Below are 14,103 nucleotides of genomic sequence, written 5' to 3'. Positions count from 1 at the left end.
GTTTCATCAGACCAGAGGACATTTCTCCAAAACGTATGATCTGTGTCATCATGTGCAGTTGCAAACCGTAGTCTGGCTTTTTTATGGCGGTTTTGGAGCAGTGGCTTCTTCCTTGCTGAGCGGCCTTTCAGGTTATGTCGATATAGGACTTGTTTCACTGTGGATATAGATACTTTTGAACCTGTTTCCTCCAGCATCTTCACAAGGTCCTTTGCTGTTGTTCTGGGATTGATTTGCACTTTTCGCACCAAAGTACGTTCATCTCTAGGAGACAGAACGCGTCTCCTTCCTGAGTTTGAAGGTAGGCCTTGAAATACATCCACAGGTACACATCCAATTGACTCAAATGATGTCAATTAGCCTATCAGAAGCTTTTAAAGCCATTACATCATTTTCTGGAATTTTCCAAGCTGTTTAAAGGCACAGTCAACTTAGTGTATGTAAACTTCTGACCCACTGGAATTGTGATACAGTGAATTATAAGTGAAATAATCTGTCTGTAAACAATTGTTGGAACAATTACTTGTGTCATGCACAAAGAAGATGTCCTAACCAACTTGCCAAAACTATTGTTTGTTAACAAGAAATGTGTGGTGTGGTTGAAAACAAGTTTTAATGACTCCAACCTAAGTGTATGTAAACTTCCGACTTCAACTGTATTTTGATAGACCAAAGTATCAGCTATTCCACCATGTAAAGGAACATTCTCCTAATTTATTTATTTTAAAAAAATTCAATTAACTGGCTTTATTTAAACTCTGTCAGACACCATAAAAGGCATTTTAAAAAAAAAAAGATCTAAAGGGGGTTAGCCATCAGTGACGGAGTTGACAACAGATACTCAAAACAGACATATATTTGCCTCTAAAAATACAAGTTAATTAGTAAAATATGGAAAATTATTAATTTGAAAATCCCCAGTAAAAACATAACCATTCTATCAGATCTTTTAGAACTCTGACGGAGTATGAAGCTAGACAACTGTGTATACCATTAAAGTGGTATACACTGTAGCAATTTAGTTATTCCTCAGTTGCTTTATGACTCTACAACCTAATTAAATGAAACATATTCTATCTTAATCTATCAGGCAGATGGAGTTGACAGTTTATGGTTGTGACCATGGTGATTCCAATATTGTTTGTTTAAATCTATCAAAAGTAGAGAACTTTACAGACCATGAGTGGTGTTGAGGACATGAATAAGGGGTCCTTATGGTATAGCTGACCCTGCTCATTCCTGATGAATTTAGGATTTTAGACAAATCTGACAGAGTTTACCAAATCTCCGAACACATCTTTTAGGAATCACAGTTTTGAGATAAATATTATTTAAAGTCACAGAGGCCTACTGGGGGGGGGGGGGGGGGGGGGGCTAAGCCAGTGGTGTGCGCCTGTGTGTATGTGTAAGTGTGTGGTGTTCCTGTGTATTGCTGACGTCCCTGGTTGTGTGTGTTTGTGTGTTGCAGGAAGCTGTCATCACTCCGGTGTCTCCTGACGTGCTGTACCTGTTCCGGGTGCAGGCTGTGTGTATGAATGACATGCGCAGTGACTTCAGCCAGAGCATGCTCTTCAGAGGTGACTCTTCCTCATTATCATCCTCCTCATCATCATCCTCATCATCATCCTCCTCATCTTTCCTTCATTTTTCCTTTTCACTTTTGTAAAAATGATCTGTAAGTATTTCCCTCATGTTTCATCACTCAGTCTATATTTATCCCAAATCTCTTTCTCTTGTTTTGTTCCCTTATTGTCTTGTTTAGTGATCCAGAGTTGTCTCTACTCTTTCCCCTCCTCATCACGATATCTCTGTCTGTCTAAATGCCTATGCTGATTTGTTGCACAGCTAGAATCAATAGCGGTATTATACTGACTATACAGTAAAATATATGTTTTGTTATCATTGGTTAACAAGTTTCATGTTATGTTCTCCTTTCAGCTAACACAACCAGGATATTTGAAGGGACGAGGATAGTGAAGACTGGGATGGTGAGTGCTGTGTGAAACCGCTGTAGTACTACCTCTCTCCAACAGGGAGCAGCACTGTCTCATTATTAAACCTCTGTGCTGGAGAGCATGCTCTGTGACTCCGATACTGTCAACTCCAAAGACGTTTAACTACAGACCACAGATATAAATGTAATGTGCAGATAACAAATGATGTACTTGATTGCTTTTTATTTTCAATTGATGAAACAGTTCCACATATTCATGATAACATGGGCTATTATGTCATTGAATTATTCAATCACTTCTCTCTTTTCCCTCCCTGTCCTACCCCCTCACCTTTTTTCGCCTCTCCATACTTTCTATCTCTAGCCCACTGTTTCCCCAGCCTCCTCGGCAGACATGGCTCCCATCAGCTCCGGCTCCTCCACCTGGACCTCCTCCGGCCTCCCCTTCTCCTTTGTCTCCATGGCGACAGGCATCAGCCCCTCCTCCAGTGGTAGCCAGGCGACGGTGGCGTCCGTGGTGACTAGTACCCTACTGGCAGGGCTAGGGTTCAGTGGTGGGGTGATCTCCTCCTTCCCCAGCTCTGTGTGGCCCACCAGAGCCCCATCCTCCAGCCAGAATCCCACCGCTGCCACCCCTCGTCAGCCCACCACCGAACCAGCAGCCTCCCAGAGCGCTGACACAGCCAAAGACAATGGAGAGGGCTCCGAGGACGGGAAGAAAGGTGCCAAAGGTGAGGGAGAGGAGGGAGAGAAAGAAGGAGAGGAGGATAAGGAGGAAGACGAGGAGGAGAAAGAAAAGGAGACGAAAGAGAAGAAAGCAACGACGGCAGACAAGGTAGAGAAGCAGACGAACAGCACGGTAGTGAAAGAGCCGCCCACGGCCGCCCCAGCCTCGACTGCCAAAGAGAAAGGAAGAGAAGGAGGGGAGAGTAAGACTAACACCAGCAGCACTACGCCCTCTAGTGCTGTGGAGGACCAGCTGGTGACACACACACAGAGCATGGTGGAGACAGGCACAGTGGTGCCCCCTACCTTTGAGCCAGGGAATGACACTGCAGAGTTCCCAGCCCAAGACAGCCCCTCCCCCACTCTCCAGCCCAGCACAGGAGGGGACAAAAGCCACTGGCCATTCTCCATACACACAGGTGAGCACAGGCATTATAGTGGCTTCTCTTCAGTTCATTCTGAGAAAAATAATGAAAGGGCATCAGACTTGGATCTGAGAACAGATTGTACTCCCTGTCTCAACTTGTGATCTTTTTCCTTTCTTCAGTATGTGATTCCTCCTATTACATTTTAATCATTTAGCAGACGCTCTTATCCAGACCCACTTACAGGACCAATTAGGGTTAAGTGCCTTGCTCAAGGGCACATCAACAGATTTTTCACCTAGTCGGCTCGGGAATTCGAACCAGCGAACTTTCGGTTACTGGCCCATCACTCTCAACCGCTAGGCTACCTGCCGCGCTATAATACGACTATAAAGTGGAAAGGAATATGACAGCCTTGTATTAGACATACTGTACCATGGTTCAGTTTAAACGTTTTTTCCACTCTTATGGCTATACTGAATGACATAATGTAGGTGTTGAGCAGTGTTGGGGAGTAGTGAACAACATTTTGCAGCAGCTTGGTGGTAGTTGAACTAAATAAAAATATTGGTAGCGCTTTCAGTAGTTATTTACTTTTTTGACATGGAGTGGTGTAACTACTGGAAATACACACAACTTTTTTTGCAAAAATAAAATAAAATATGGGTGTAGGCAAGAATTTCCTTTTTTTTCGGCATCAGACATGCCTAATTCTCTAATAGGCTAAAATACACCTTCTGTTAACATCTGACACCAGTGTGATCTGTTCTTGCAATTTGTAGTCAGTAACCAGGTTTCCATCAAAGCTTTTAATGTGAGTAAAGTACATGTCAGATAAAAAAATGTTGTGATCGGTCTGATGGAAACGAATATTTGTCGGTAAACTTTCCAAATGTTGACAAAACAAAATACGGTAGACAAAGTGGGATCTTTTTGTGTGGGTGAAATTAATGATGCGATAAATGTCGGTGGAAACGCTTTTATGCGCATATATTGATATAATAACCATCATATCGAAGTAAACTTGGAGTCACAGTATAACATGTTGTGTGGTCCTCCCACAACGACTCGTCGGGAAAGAATGCAGTTTAGTAGTCTACAGATTAAATAGGTTATGATGAATTTCACAGGGTGGTGAAAGTGCAAGGTGATGAGTTTGATGCTACTTTACAATAAATATCGAGGGTCTTATTCTGGTGACATGATCATCGATGCTTGGCTGCCATTTGACAAATAAAAATAATCTTGCTCATTTGTCCATAATAATCTCATCATGTAGACTTTACCCGCACTGTATTTGCGAACTGTTGGCTAGAGCGCACCTGCCAATAGCAAGAGTTGGCACACTCGCTATATTTGTTTGTGAGAAAACCATCAATACAGTTGAAAATGTGATGGAAGCCCATTTCACTTTTATTTTTTATTCGGTACATGGGAATTTAACCGCAAAAGGTATTTTTATGTGCGCTATGTTGTGTTGTTATGTGTTAATAACATGAAGACTACGTTACCCAGCAGGCTATGCGAGGGGGAGAAGTTGAAGTATGCCTTGCATGGCTATACAAGGAGATTGCTAGCTGAAGTATCAGTTTATTAAAAGTAGTTCAACCTACGCCGAGGTTTGTCATTATTTAAAGGAACAAACATAACATGGTGTCAGATTGGTAGGCGCTCTGACGAGACAGAGAAAAGAAAGGAGTAACTCTGCAAATTTCCGCGACGAAAATTTAACATTCTACCACAAGTCAAGTGACGTGAGTAGTCGAACTTGCAAGAGCGATGCCAACGAGCCGCAGCAGCGAGAGTGACAGCAGCGAGAGCGAGGCTGCATTGGAATCTGTTGACGAACAAGTTGATGAGCAACCTACTGAAGTAAGAGAAATTGAAACTGTACCTGTTTCCCGTCATTGATAGGCTTAGTCCTCCTACTCCTATGCAGTTAACAGGCAATCTAGCAGACAATTGGAAACGTTTCAAGCAGAGATCTACCTAGCAGCCAGTGGAGCAGGGGGAGATGATGACAAATTGAAAGCTTCCATTTTTCTGCATGTTATTGGAGAGGATGCATTGGACATTTACAATAGCTTTCAGCTAGACGAGGCAAACTTGTACCAAGCCAGAACGTCACGTTTGAGAGATACACGTTTTTCTCTCATGATCAGAAACAGGGAGTCAGTTTTGACCAGTACTTGGCTGAGCTGAACACACTGAGCAAAACGTGTGAATTTGAAAATCTGAAAGTCTCACTAGTGAAAGACAGGATAGTCTTTGGCATACTTGATAATGGACTCAAGGAGAGATTGCTGCGTGAGTAAGAATTAACTTTGGATAAAGCAGTGAATATGTGTCGAGCAGCTGAAACCACCAGAGCACAAGTTAAAGAGCTGCGCAGGGATGAGACTTCAGTGCAATAAAAAGAGAGGAGCAACACACACAACGCTTTACAAAACAAAAACAAGCAAAATAGAAAAATCAAAACACTAGATGTGGAAAATGTGTAGTTATCCACACGCCAAAAAATTGCCCTGCATATGGCAAATCGTGTAACAACTGTGGGAAAAATAATCATTTCTCAAAATGCTGCAGAGCTGAGGCTACAAAGAAAAAGGTTCACACAGTCAAAGAGGAGACTGAAGAATTCTTTGTTGATTCTGTGGAAATATGCAATGCAGTAAAAGCTGAATGGATTGTGCCATTCAAGCTCGATACAGGAGCTCAGGTAAACCGGTTGTCGCTGGATGACTACAAAACACTGAAAGTGAAGAGCAAAATACACCCCGTGAAAATCAAGGTTACTTTACAGCACAAAGTAAAACAGTTCAAAGCACAGCTGCTGATCGTGGAAAAGAGTGTACAGCCTATTCTAGGAATCAGTGCATGTGAAAAGCTCAATTTGGTCAAAAGAGTGTATGTATGTAGTGACATCACAGACTGAAAATGACCAAGAATCGCTACTGGCTGAGTACGAGGACGTGTTTGAGGGTCTCGATGTTTACCTGGAGAACACAATATGTACTGATGACAAAATTACTCCAGTTGTACATGCGTGCAGAAAAGTTCAATTTGCACTGAGGAAAAGCTCAAGTAGGAACTCTGACGCATGGAAAAGATGGACGTCATCACAAAAATGGATGAACCTAGAGATTGGGTAAGCTCACTGGTTATTGTGGTGAAAAATAATGGGGATCTCAGGATATGTCTAGACCGAGAGATTTCAACAAAGCTATCAAGCGAGAGCATTTCAAGTTGCCAACCAGAGAAGAGATAATGTTGCAGTTTGCTGGAGCAAAATGGTTCAGTAAGCTTGATGCCTCATCAGGATTCTGGCAAATGAAGCTAGATGATGCAAGCTCAAGGCTATGCACATTCAACACACCTGAGGGCAGGTACAGATTTCTTTGTCTACCGTATGGGATTCTCTCAGCGCCAGAGGTCTACCACAAGACAATTCACATGATCTTCGAGCACATTCCAGGAGTAGAGATCATGATGGATGACATCATCGTCTGGGGGTCCACAAAAGAAGAACACGACGCGAGAGTGAGGCAAGTGCTGGACCCGACACGGAAAGTCAACCTGAAACTAAACAAAGACAATTGCGAGTTTGGTGTGAAAACACTTACCTTCGTGGGAGACATACTTTCAGAGGATGGAGTCAAACCAGACCTGAGGAAAACATCAGCCATCAACAACATGGAGCGCCCGAAGAACAATGACGACGTGAGATGCTTCATGGGCATGATCACCTACCTTGTAAAGTTCATACCTCAACTGTCAGCACAGTCTGCTCCACTCAGATGTCTTCTGGAACAGAAAAACGAATGGGAATGGTCCCATGAGCAGGAAAACTGCTTCAAAAACCTAAAGAAGACAATCACAGAAGAGCCAGTGCTCAGGTTCTATGATCCAGAGAGAAGCACAAGGATTTCTGCAGATGCGTCACAGTTTGGCCTGGGAGCAGTTTTTCTGCAACAGCATGACGACACATGGCAACCCGTCGCTTATGTGTCCAGAGCCTTGACAGGCGCAGAAACAAAGTATGCACAAAAAAGAGAAAGAACTACTGGTGAGCACATACAGTGGGGAGAACAAGTATTTGATACACTGCTGATTTTGCAGGTTTTCCTACTTACAAAGCATGTAGAGGTCTGTAATTTTTATCATAGGTACACTTCAACTGTGAGAGATGGAATCTAAAACAAAAATCCAGGAAATCACATTGCATGATTTTTAAGTAATTAATTTGCATTTTATTGCATGACATAAGTATTTGATACATCAGAAAAGCAGAACTTAATATTTGGTACAGAAACCTTTGTTTGCAATTACAGAGATCATACGTTTCCTGTAGGTCATGACCAGGTTTGCACACACTGCAGCAGGGATTTTGGCCCACTCCTCCATACAGACCTTCTCCAGATCCTTCAGGTTTCGGGGCTGTCGCTGGGCAATACGGACTTTCAGCTCCCTCCAAAGATGTTCTATTGGGTTCAGGTCTGGAGACTGGCTAGGCCACTCCAGGACCTTGAGATGCTTCTTACGGAGCCACTCCTTAGTTGCCCTGGTTGTGTGTTTCGGGTCGTTGTCATGCTTGAAGACCCAGCCACGACCCATCTTCAATGCTCTTACTGAGGGAAGGAGGTTGTTGGCCAAGATCTCGCGATACATGGCCCCATCCATCCTCCCCTCAACACGGTGCAGTCGTCCTGTCCTCTTTGTAGAAAAGCATCCCCAAAGAATGATGTTTCCACCTCCATGCTTCACGGTTGGGATGGTGTTCTTGGGGTTGTACTCATCCTTCTTCTTCCTCCAAACACGGCGAGTGGAGTTTAGACCAAAAAGTTCTATTTTTGTCTCATCAGACCACATGACCTTCTCCCATTCCTCCTCTGGATCATCCAGATGGTCATTGGCAAACTTCAGACGGGCCTGGACATGCGCTGGCTTGAGCAGGGGGACCTTGCGTGCGCTGCAGGATTTTAATCCATGACGGCGTAGTGTGTTACTAATGGTTTTCTTTGAGACTGTGGTCCCAGCTCTCTTCAGGTCATTGACCAGGTCCTGCCGTGTAGTTCTGGGCTGATCCCTCACCTTCCTCATGATCATTGATGCCCCACGAGGTGAGATCTTGCATGGAGCCCCAGACCGAGGGTGATTGACCGTCATCTTGAACTTCTTCCATTTTCTAATAATTGCGCCAACAGTTGTTGCCTTCTCACCAAGCTGCTTGCCTATTGTCCTATAGCCCATCCCAACCTTGTGCAGGTCTACAATTTTATCCCTGATGTCCTTACACAGCTCTCTGGTCTTGGCCATTGTGGAGAGATTGGAGTCTGTTTGATTGAGTGTGTGGACAGGTGTCTTTTATACAGGTAACGAGTTCAAACAGGTGCAGTTAATAGAGGTAATGAGTGGAGAACAGGAGGGCTTCTTAAAGAAAAACTAACAGGTCTGTTAGAGCCGGAATTCTTACTGGTTGGTAGGTGATCAAATACTTATGTCATGCAATAAAATGCAAATTAATTACTTAAAAATCATACAATGTGATTTTCTGGATTTTTGTTTTAGATTCCATCTCTCACAGTTGAAGTGTACCTATGATAAAAATTACAGACCTCTACATGCTTTGTAAGTAGGAAAACCTGCAAAATCGGCAGTGTATCAAATACTTGTTCTCCCCACTGTACGCGTGCAAAAAGTTTCACCAATACGTCTACGGACAAGCCTTCCAAGTAGAAACCGACCACAAACCATTGGTGTCAATCATGTCTAAGCCACTGAATGATTGTCCAATGAGAATCCAGATAATGTTGATCAGACTGTAAAAGTATGATGTGAAGATGATCTACACCCTGGGAAAGTTCATGTTCGCCACCGACACTCTTTCTCGAGTAGTCGACAAGAAAGAGAACACCAACACACAGAAAAACACTGAGATTCAGGCCTACGTCGACATGATCGTAGCATCACTTCCTGTGTCTTCTGAGAGAATGGTGCAGATCAAAAGAGACCGCAGCTGACCAAACAATGACAGAGTTAAAATAAACAATACTGATAGGATGGCCTGCACAGAAAAACAACTGTCCAAGGAGAATACAGGATTACTGGATGTGCAGAGCAGAGCTTACTGTTGTATCGATAAGTTTAGTGTTCAAAGGCAACAAGATTGTCATTCCTATGACACTACGCAAAGAAATGCTACAGAAAATACACGAGGGCCACTTGGGTGAGGAAAAATGCAAACGACGAGCACGAGAAGTAATGTACTGGCCAAGAATGAACCAGGAAATCAGCCAGACCACTGCTTCATGTGAACTGTGTTTGACCTACAGGCCAAAGCAGCAAGCAGAACCGCTAATGCCTCATCCAGTACCCAACCGACCCTACTACAAAGTTGGAGTTGACCTTTTTGACTGCAATGGCAAAAGTCACATTGTTGTTACCGACTACTACTCAAACTATCCTGAAGAGCAACACTGCCAACTACCTCCAGCAAAGCTGTAATCACCTACCTGAAATCAGTCTTTGCAAGACATGGGGTTGCGTCTGAACTGTACTCGGACAATGGCCCGCAGTTCTCAAGTTCTGAATTCCGATCGTTCGCTAACGACTGGGGATTCCGACACAACACCTCCAGCCCCAACCACCCAAGGTCCAATGGCTTAGCAGAAAGTTCAGTCAAAATTGTCAAAGGTCTGATGAAAAAGGCACCTGGATTGGATGTTTTTGTTTATGTGAAAAGAAATAGAGCCACAATAGAGTATTGTTGGACAGACTGCATTTAGCTGAGAAAAAAAAATGGGAAAGAAATGTGTGTTATTGAAAATTGCATGTTATGCAGGTTGAGTAAAAAAATGTGATGTAACATGTTTAGTTACAGAGAAAGTAGTTTTATTTTAAAGGAAGGAAGATGTGTTGTTATGTGTTAATAACTTGAAGACTACGTTACCCAGCAGGCTATGCGAGGAGGGGAAGTTGAAGTATGCCTTGCATGGCTACACAAGGAGATTGCTAGCTGAAGTATCAGTTTATTAAAAGTAGTTCAACCTACGCTCCAGTTTGTCATTATTTAAAGGAACAAACATAACATCACGCATGCCATTTATCTGCAACAAGTCAATTTGATGGAATCACAACTCTGATGGCAATATGCACATATTGGTTCTATGCAGATTTTAGAATGTTTGCATGGAAATCTGTGTCCAATTGGATGGAAATGTCATATTTAGATTAGCCTTGGCAGCTGCTAGTGATCTAGATTTAGATATGATAATTTTTCACGAAGTAGTAACTTTAGTTATGTAAACTATATATTTTTTAATGGTAGCTTTAGTGTAGCTTAACTTCTTCCAGTGTGAAGTAATTGGTAGCTTGGTAAACTATATTTTCAGAGTAGCTTCCCCAAAACTGGTGTTGAGTGGAGTAAAGTGGTCTGCCCAGGAAAGATCTCTACATGCTGAGAGACTGTGGCTAATGCTGAGATACACTACTGGAAGTACAGTTAAGGCTTTTAAACTGCCACTGCCTTGCAGACAGCCTTAACTACAGTAGGCCCTGTACAATATTGATTAGGTCTGCTGGGTTATACTGTAATTTACATGTTATGGAAAACCATAATGTTACATTATAGCTATTTCTGACCTACTTGGTGATTTAAATATGAGTCTCCCAAAGACAAAGACTCAAATGAAACATGTCTGGAAGATAGGACCATGCCCTCTTTCCTTCCTTGATTTCCATTCCCCCTCTCTCCTTCATTATCTCTTCCACTCCCCTTTCCCTCCTCTCTCATCTTTCCCACTCTCTCGCTCTGTCTCTCCTTCCCTGTATTTCCCTTTGGACCTCTGTTTTTCACTCTACCTCTTTCTATCACTCTCTTTATTTATTTATCTCTCTCTCACTCTCTCACACATTGTCTTTCTCTCCATCCTCGTTGTTTCCCATTCCTTCTCTTCCTCCTTCCTCCTCCCTCTCCCTCCTTGGTGTTCTCTTTAGGCTGAGTGCTGGCCTACTTTCAGGTCCAGCGAGATGAGCTCAGAGCAGACACACAGCTGCAGGGGAAATAACCTCTGCTCCATTTATAGCTCCCTGGCTGGCACTAGAGTCATGTAGGCCTTGCGTGCATTGGTGTGTGTGTATGTGTGTGTGGCTGCATGTGTGTGTGGTGACCCGTGTGTGTGTCCTTCGATGCAGGTTTGTGACTGGCTGTGAGTGCATTATCGCGTGTGTGCCCCTGTGTGTCCATGTGCACTTCCGCTGGCGCTGTGTTTTGGGATGACTCGTGTTCGCGTGAGAGGCAGATAGGAGAGAGCAGAACAGAACAGAGCAGAGTGGAGCAGCACACCATGGTTCCCCTGCCAGTATGGTGTGTGTGGATGGTAGGGAGAGAGAGAGCGGCTGTGGTAGCGGCTGGCTGTGCTGCAATGCAGGGGGCTGCTGTCTCTGCTCCTCTGGGCTACCCCCACTGTGCTGCTACCGCTACCACCCAGGCTCCTGCTGCAGAATAAAGCCATGGGGGCCGGGAACAGCACTGCAGGAGAACCAGCCCTGGGTAGGTAGGGTAGGGGGGTTAGCGCGGACGGGGGCTAGCTCAGGATGTTTGGGATCTAAGTGGAGCATTTATCTGGGTAGGAAGATAAGCTGGCTTTGTAGCACCAGGGTTGCCTTCATAAATAAACAGATGATGATTTGGTTGCTGAAGTTCTAATCGTCTCCAATATCAATTAATCTTTGTCATTTTTGGTTGTTGTTCTCCTGTGTGTGCCTATTAAATGTGATCCAGGATTGGTTTGTTCCTGTCTGCGTAAAGCACCAGTCTAGATACAGTAGGTTAAGGGGCGGATGATAATATTGATAGATTTTGGAAGGTAGTGTGGCTAACTTTAGAATACCTGTCTTTGATAGCACAGGAATGTATTGGTACTGGTAGCATTTGGTATGAAGAGAGGCTACTGTTTCTTTGGTAAGCACGGCTAAACATTCTACAGCACAAGTTTTTTTTAGTATTATGGTATAGTTTCATACACTGATGAAGACAGCTTGTCTGTCGAAATGTTGGTTATTAGGTTATTAAATGATTGCATCTGAGCTCCTAGAGTGTGCGGCTCTCCTTTTCTTTTTCAATAGTTTCTTAGAAAACATTCTGACTGATCACGTATCCAGCACTTTACCAAGGTAAATTAACCTGTAACATGAGTCTTCGGTTGAGAAGATGGCTAGCTAATTTTATAACATCATTGTTTATTATTATTTTGTTGCTCATTTTGTACCTTTGTGAAGCTCAGTTAACCCAGGCTAAATGTGTCTTTGTCCTCATTCGCGACCTCTCCTGTTCCGGATCAGCATCCCCAATATGTCCAGTAAATGTTGCTGTTGTTCTGACTGATTGTGTGTCCTCTCCCCTCCTCCAGAGAGGACTAGCGTGTCCAACCTGACCCAGCAGGGTCCCCCCGGGGTGGGCAGGGTGGAGTGGATCATCCCCCTGGTGGTGGTCTCTGCCCTCACCTTCGTCTGCCTCATCCTGCTGCTGGCTGTGCTTGTTTACTGGAGGTGGGTACTATAACACACTGAGACATCACACTCATGTAACTGAATAAAACCTGTCAGGAAGAATGTTTCCCCAAATCGTGTTGATATAGTTTGAAGAAGGGTAGGGCTGGCACAATTACCGTATAATCGTGTAACTAAAAAAATGGGACGGCCGGGCATTCCTGCGGTTGAGTCAGTTTCCGCGGTAACATGGACTCTTTACAACTGATTAAACTTTGTGTTGTAGCAAACAAGTATTTGGTTGCCTAGGCAACACCCCCCTCTCTGCAGCTGCAGCACATGCAGCCAGGAGCGGAAGAGGAGAAAATGTGCATCTTTAAAAACGATAAATAAATTACATTTGCTATTCAAGCAATTATAATGGTGGCTGCGGTCATTTGGCTGACAAATAATTACAGTATGACCAGTCATCCAAAATTCCATGACCGTCACAGCTCTAAAGAATGGTGAACATAGAGCAACATACAAAAAAACAGGCAGGTATAGGCTACACACCAGTGGTGGTCGGTGCCGTTTAAGATGAGGGAGGACGTTTATTTTTATTTTTTATGAGCATGGGCTTATTTCTGTTACAGCATATTGGATGACTGTCATTCATATTCCATTCTCCCAGCTCAATGTAATATCGATAAGTTTAGGCTACTACATGATACTCAAATTTTCCCTATACCCATCATGAGGTTGCTACAACCTAGCCTACGAATGAAAGTTTACAACGTAGGTGCGCAGGTCGAGAGAAATGAGGAGTAATCAAAGTGAAAGACAGTGACACATTCAATATCGCCTCGCACACTCTTGCCTGCATCTAGCTGATCTAGGGTGTAATCATTAGTCCAACAGTTGCAAACGAGAGTTTCTATTGGACACATTCAGCTATGTTTATCACTGTTTCATTCCGTTTGCTTCCGTTTAAGAAACATTTTTCAACAGAATCGGCGGAGTGAATACACCCCTGATCACATGCAAACACAGAACTAGCAGCCACATATTAACCACATGATCACTTTGCTCGTTGTATATATTATTCCTTCTCGCATCTACGCTCTCTCCTCCTCTCACCTTTTCCCTTCGCTTGTGGACTTCAGTGCACAATACAACAGCTGTCTGTGATCAGGCGAAAAAGAAAAAAAATGTTCCAAGCCAAACTTTCATACCCTAACTGCTACACACAGCCGACAGCGTTGTCACCATATTAACGTCAATTTTAGCAAAGCTACTAGAACTAACGGGTTAGTAAACCCGCTACAATCATGCAGTACAGTGTACAGCAAGCAGTTTAGCAGTTACACTGGCAAGCCCCGGTGGCAATAAATTAATAAAACCAAAAGCTTACCTTCACTTGGAAGAGTTCCAGTGTAGAATAGCCATAGCAAGCTAACATAGCATCTCGCTCTGTTTGAACCAGGTGTTTGAGTAGGCTAAACTAGCTAGCTGCATTCACTAGCTAAATTAGTGAAAGTAAAAAAAAGTATATATATATATATAAATACTACGAAATACAGCTACTGT

General features: G+C 43.4%; 1 protein-coding gene across 1 annotated transcript in view; it reads left to right on the top strand.

Moving 5' to 3' along the window:
- Positions 1-14,103, top strand: part of LOC311138912 (receptor-type tyrosine-protein phosphatase gamma-like) — a 385,510-nt gene that overhangs the window by 340,085 nt on the left and 31,322 nt on the right. The window contains exons 10-13 of the mRNA XM_084173710.1: positions 1,469-1,577; positions 1,939-1,988; positions 2,319-3,099; positions 12,456-12,594. Coding sequence (XP_084029836.1) covers positions 1,469-1,577; positions 1,939-1,988; positions 2,319-3,099; positions 12,456-12,594 — 1,079 coding nt within the window. The remainder of the gene's footprint in view (positions 1-1,468; positions 1,578-1,938; positions 1,989-2,318; positions 3,100-12,455; positions 12,595-14,103) is intronic.

The sequence above is a fragment of the Coregonus lavaretus genome, assembly GCF_964263955.1.
Source record: "Coregonus lavaretus genome assembly, chromosome: 12".
In the NCBI taxonomy this organism is placed as follows: domain Eukaryota; kingdom Metazoa; phylum Chordata; class Actinopteri; order Salmoniformes; family Salmonidae; genus Coregonus; species Coregonus lavaretus.
Note: the sequence above shows the minus strand (reverse complement) of the source record. Positions and strands in the feature narration are given on the sequence as shown.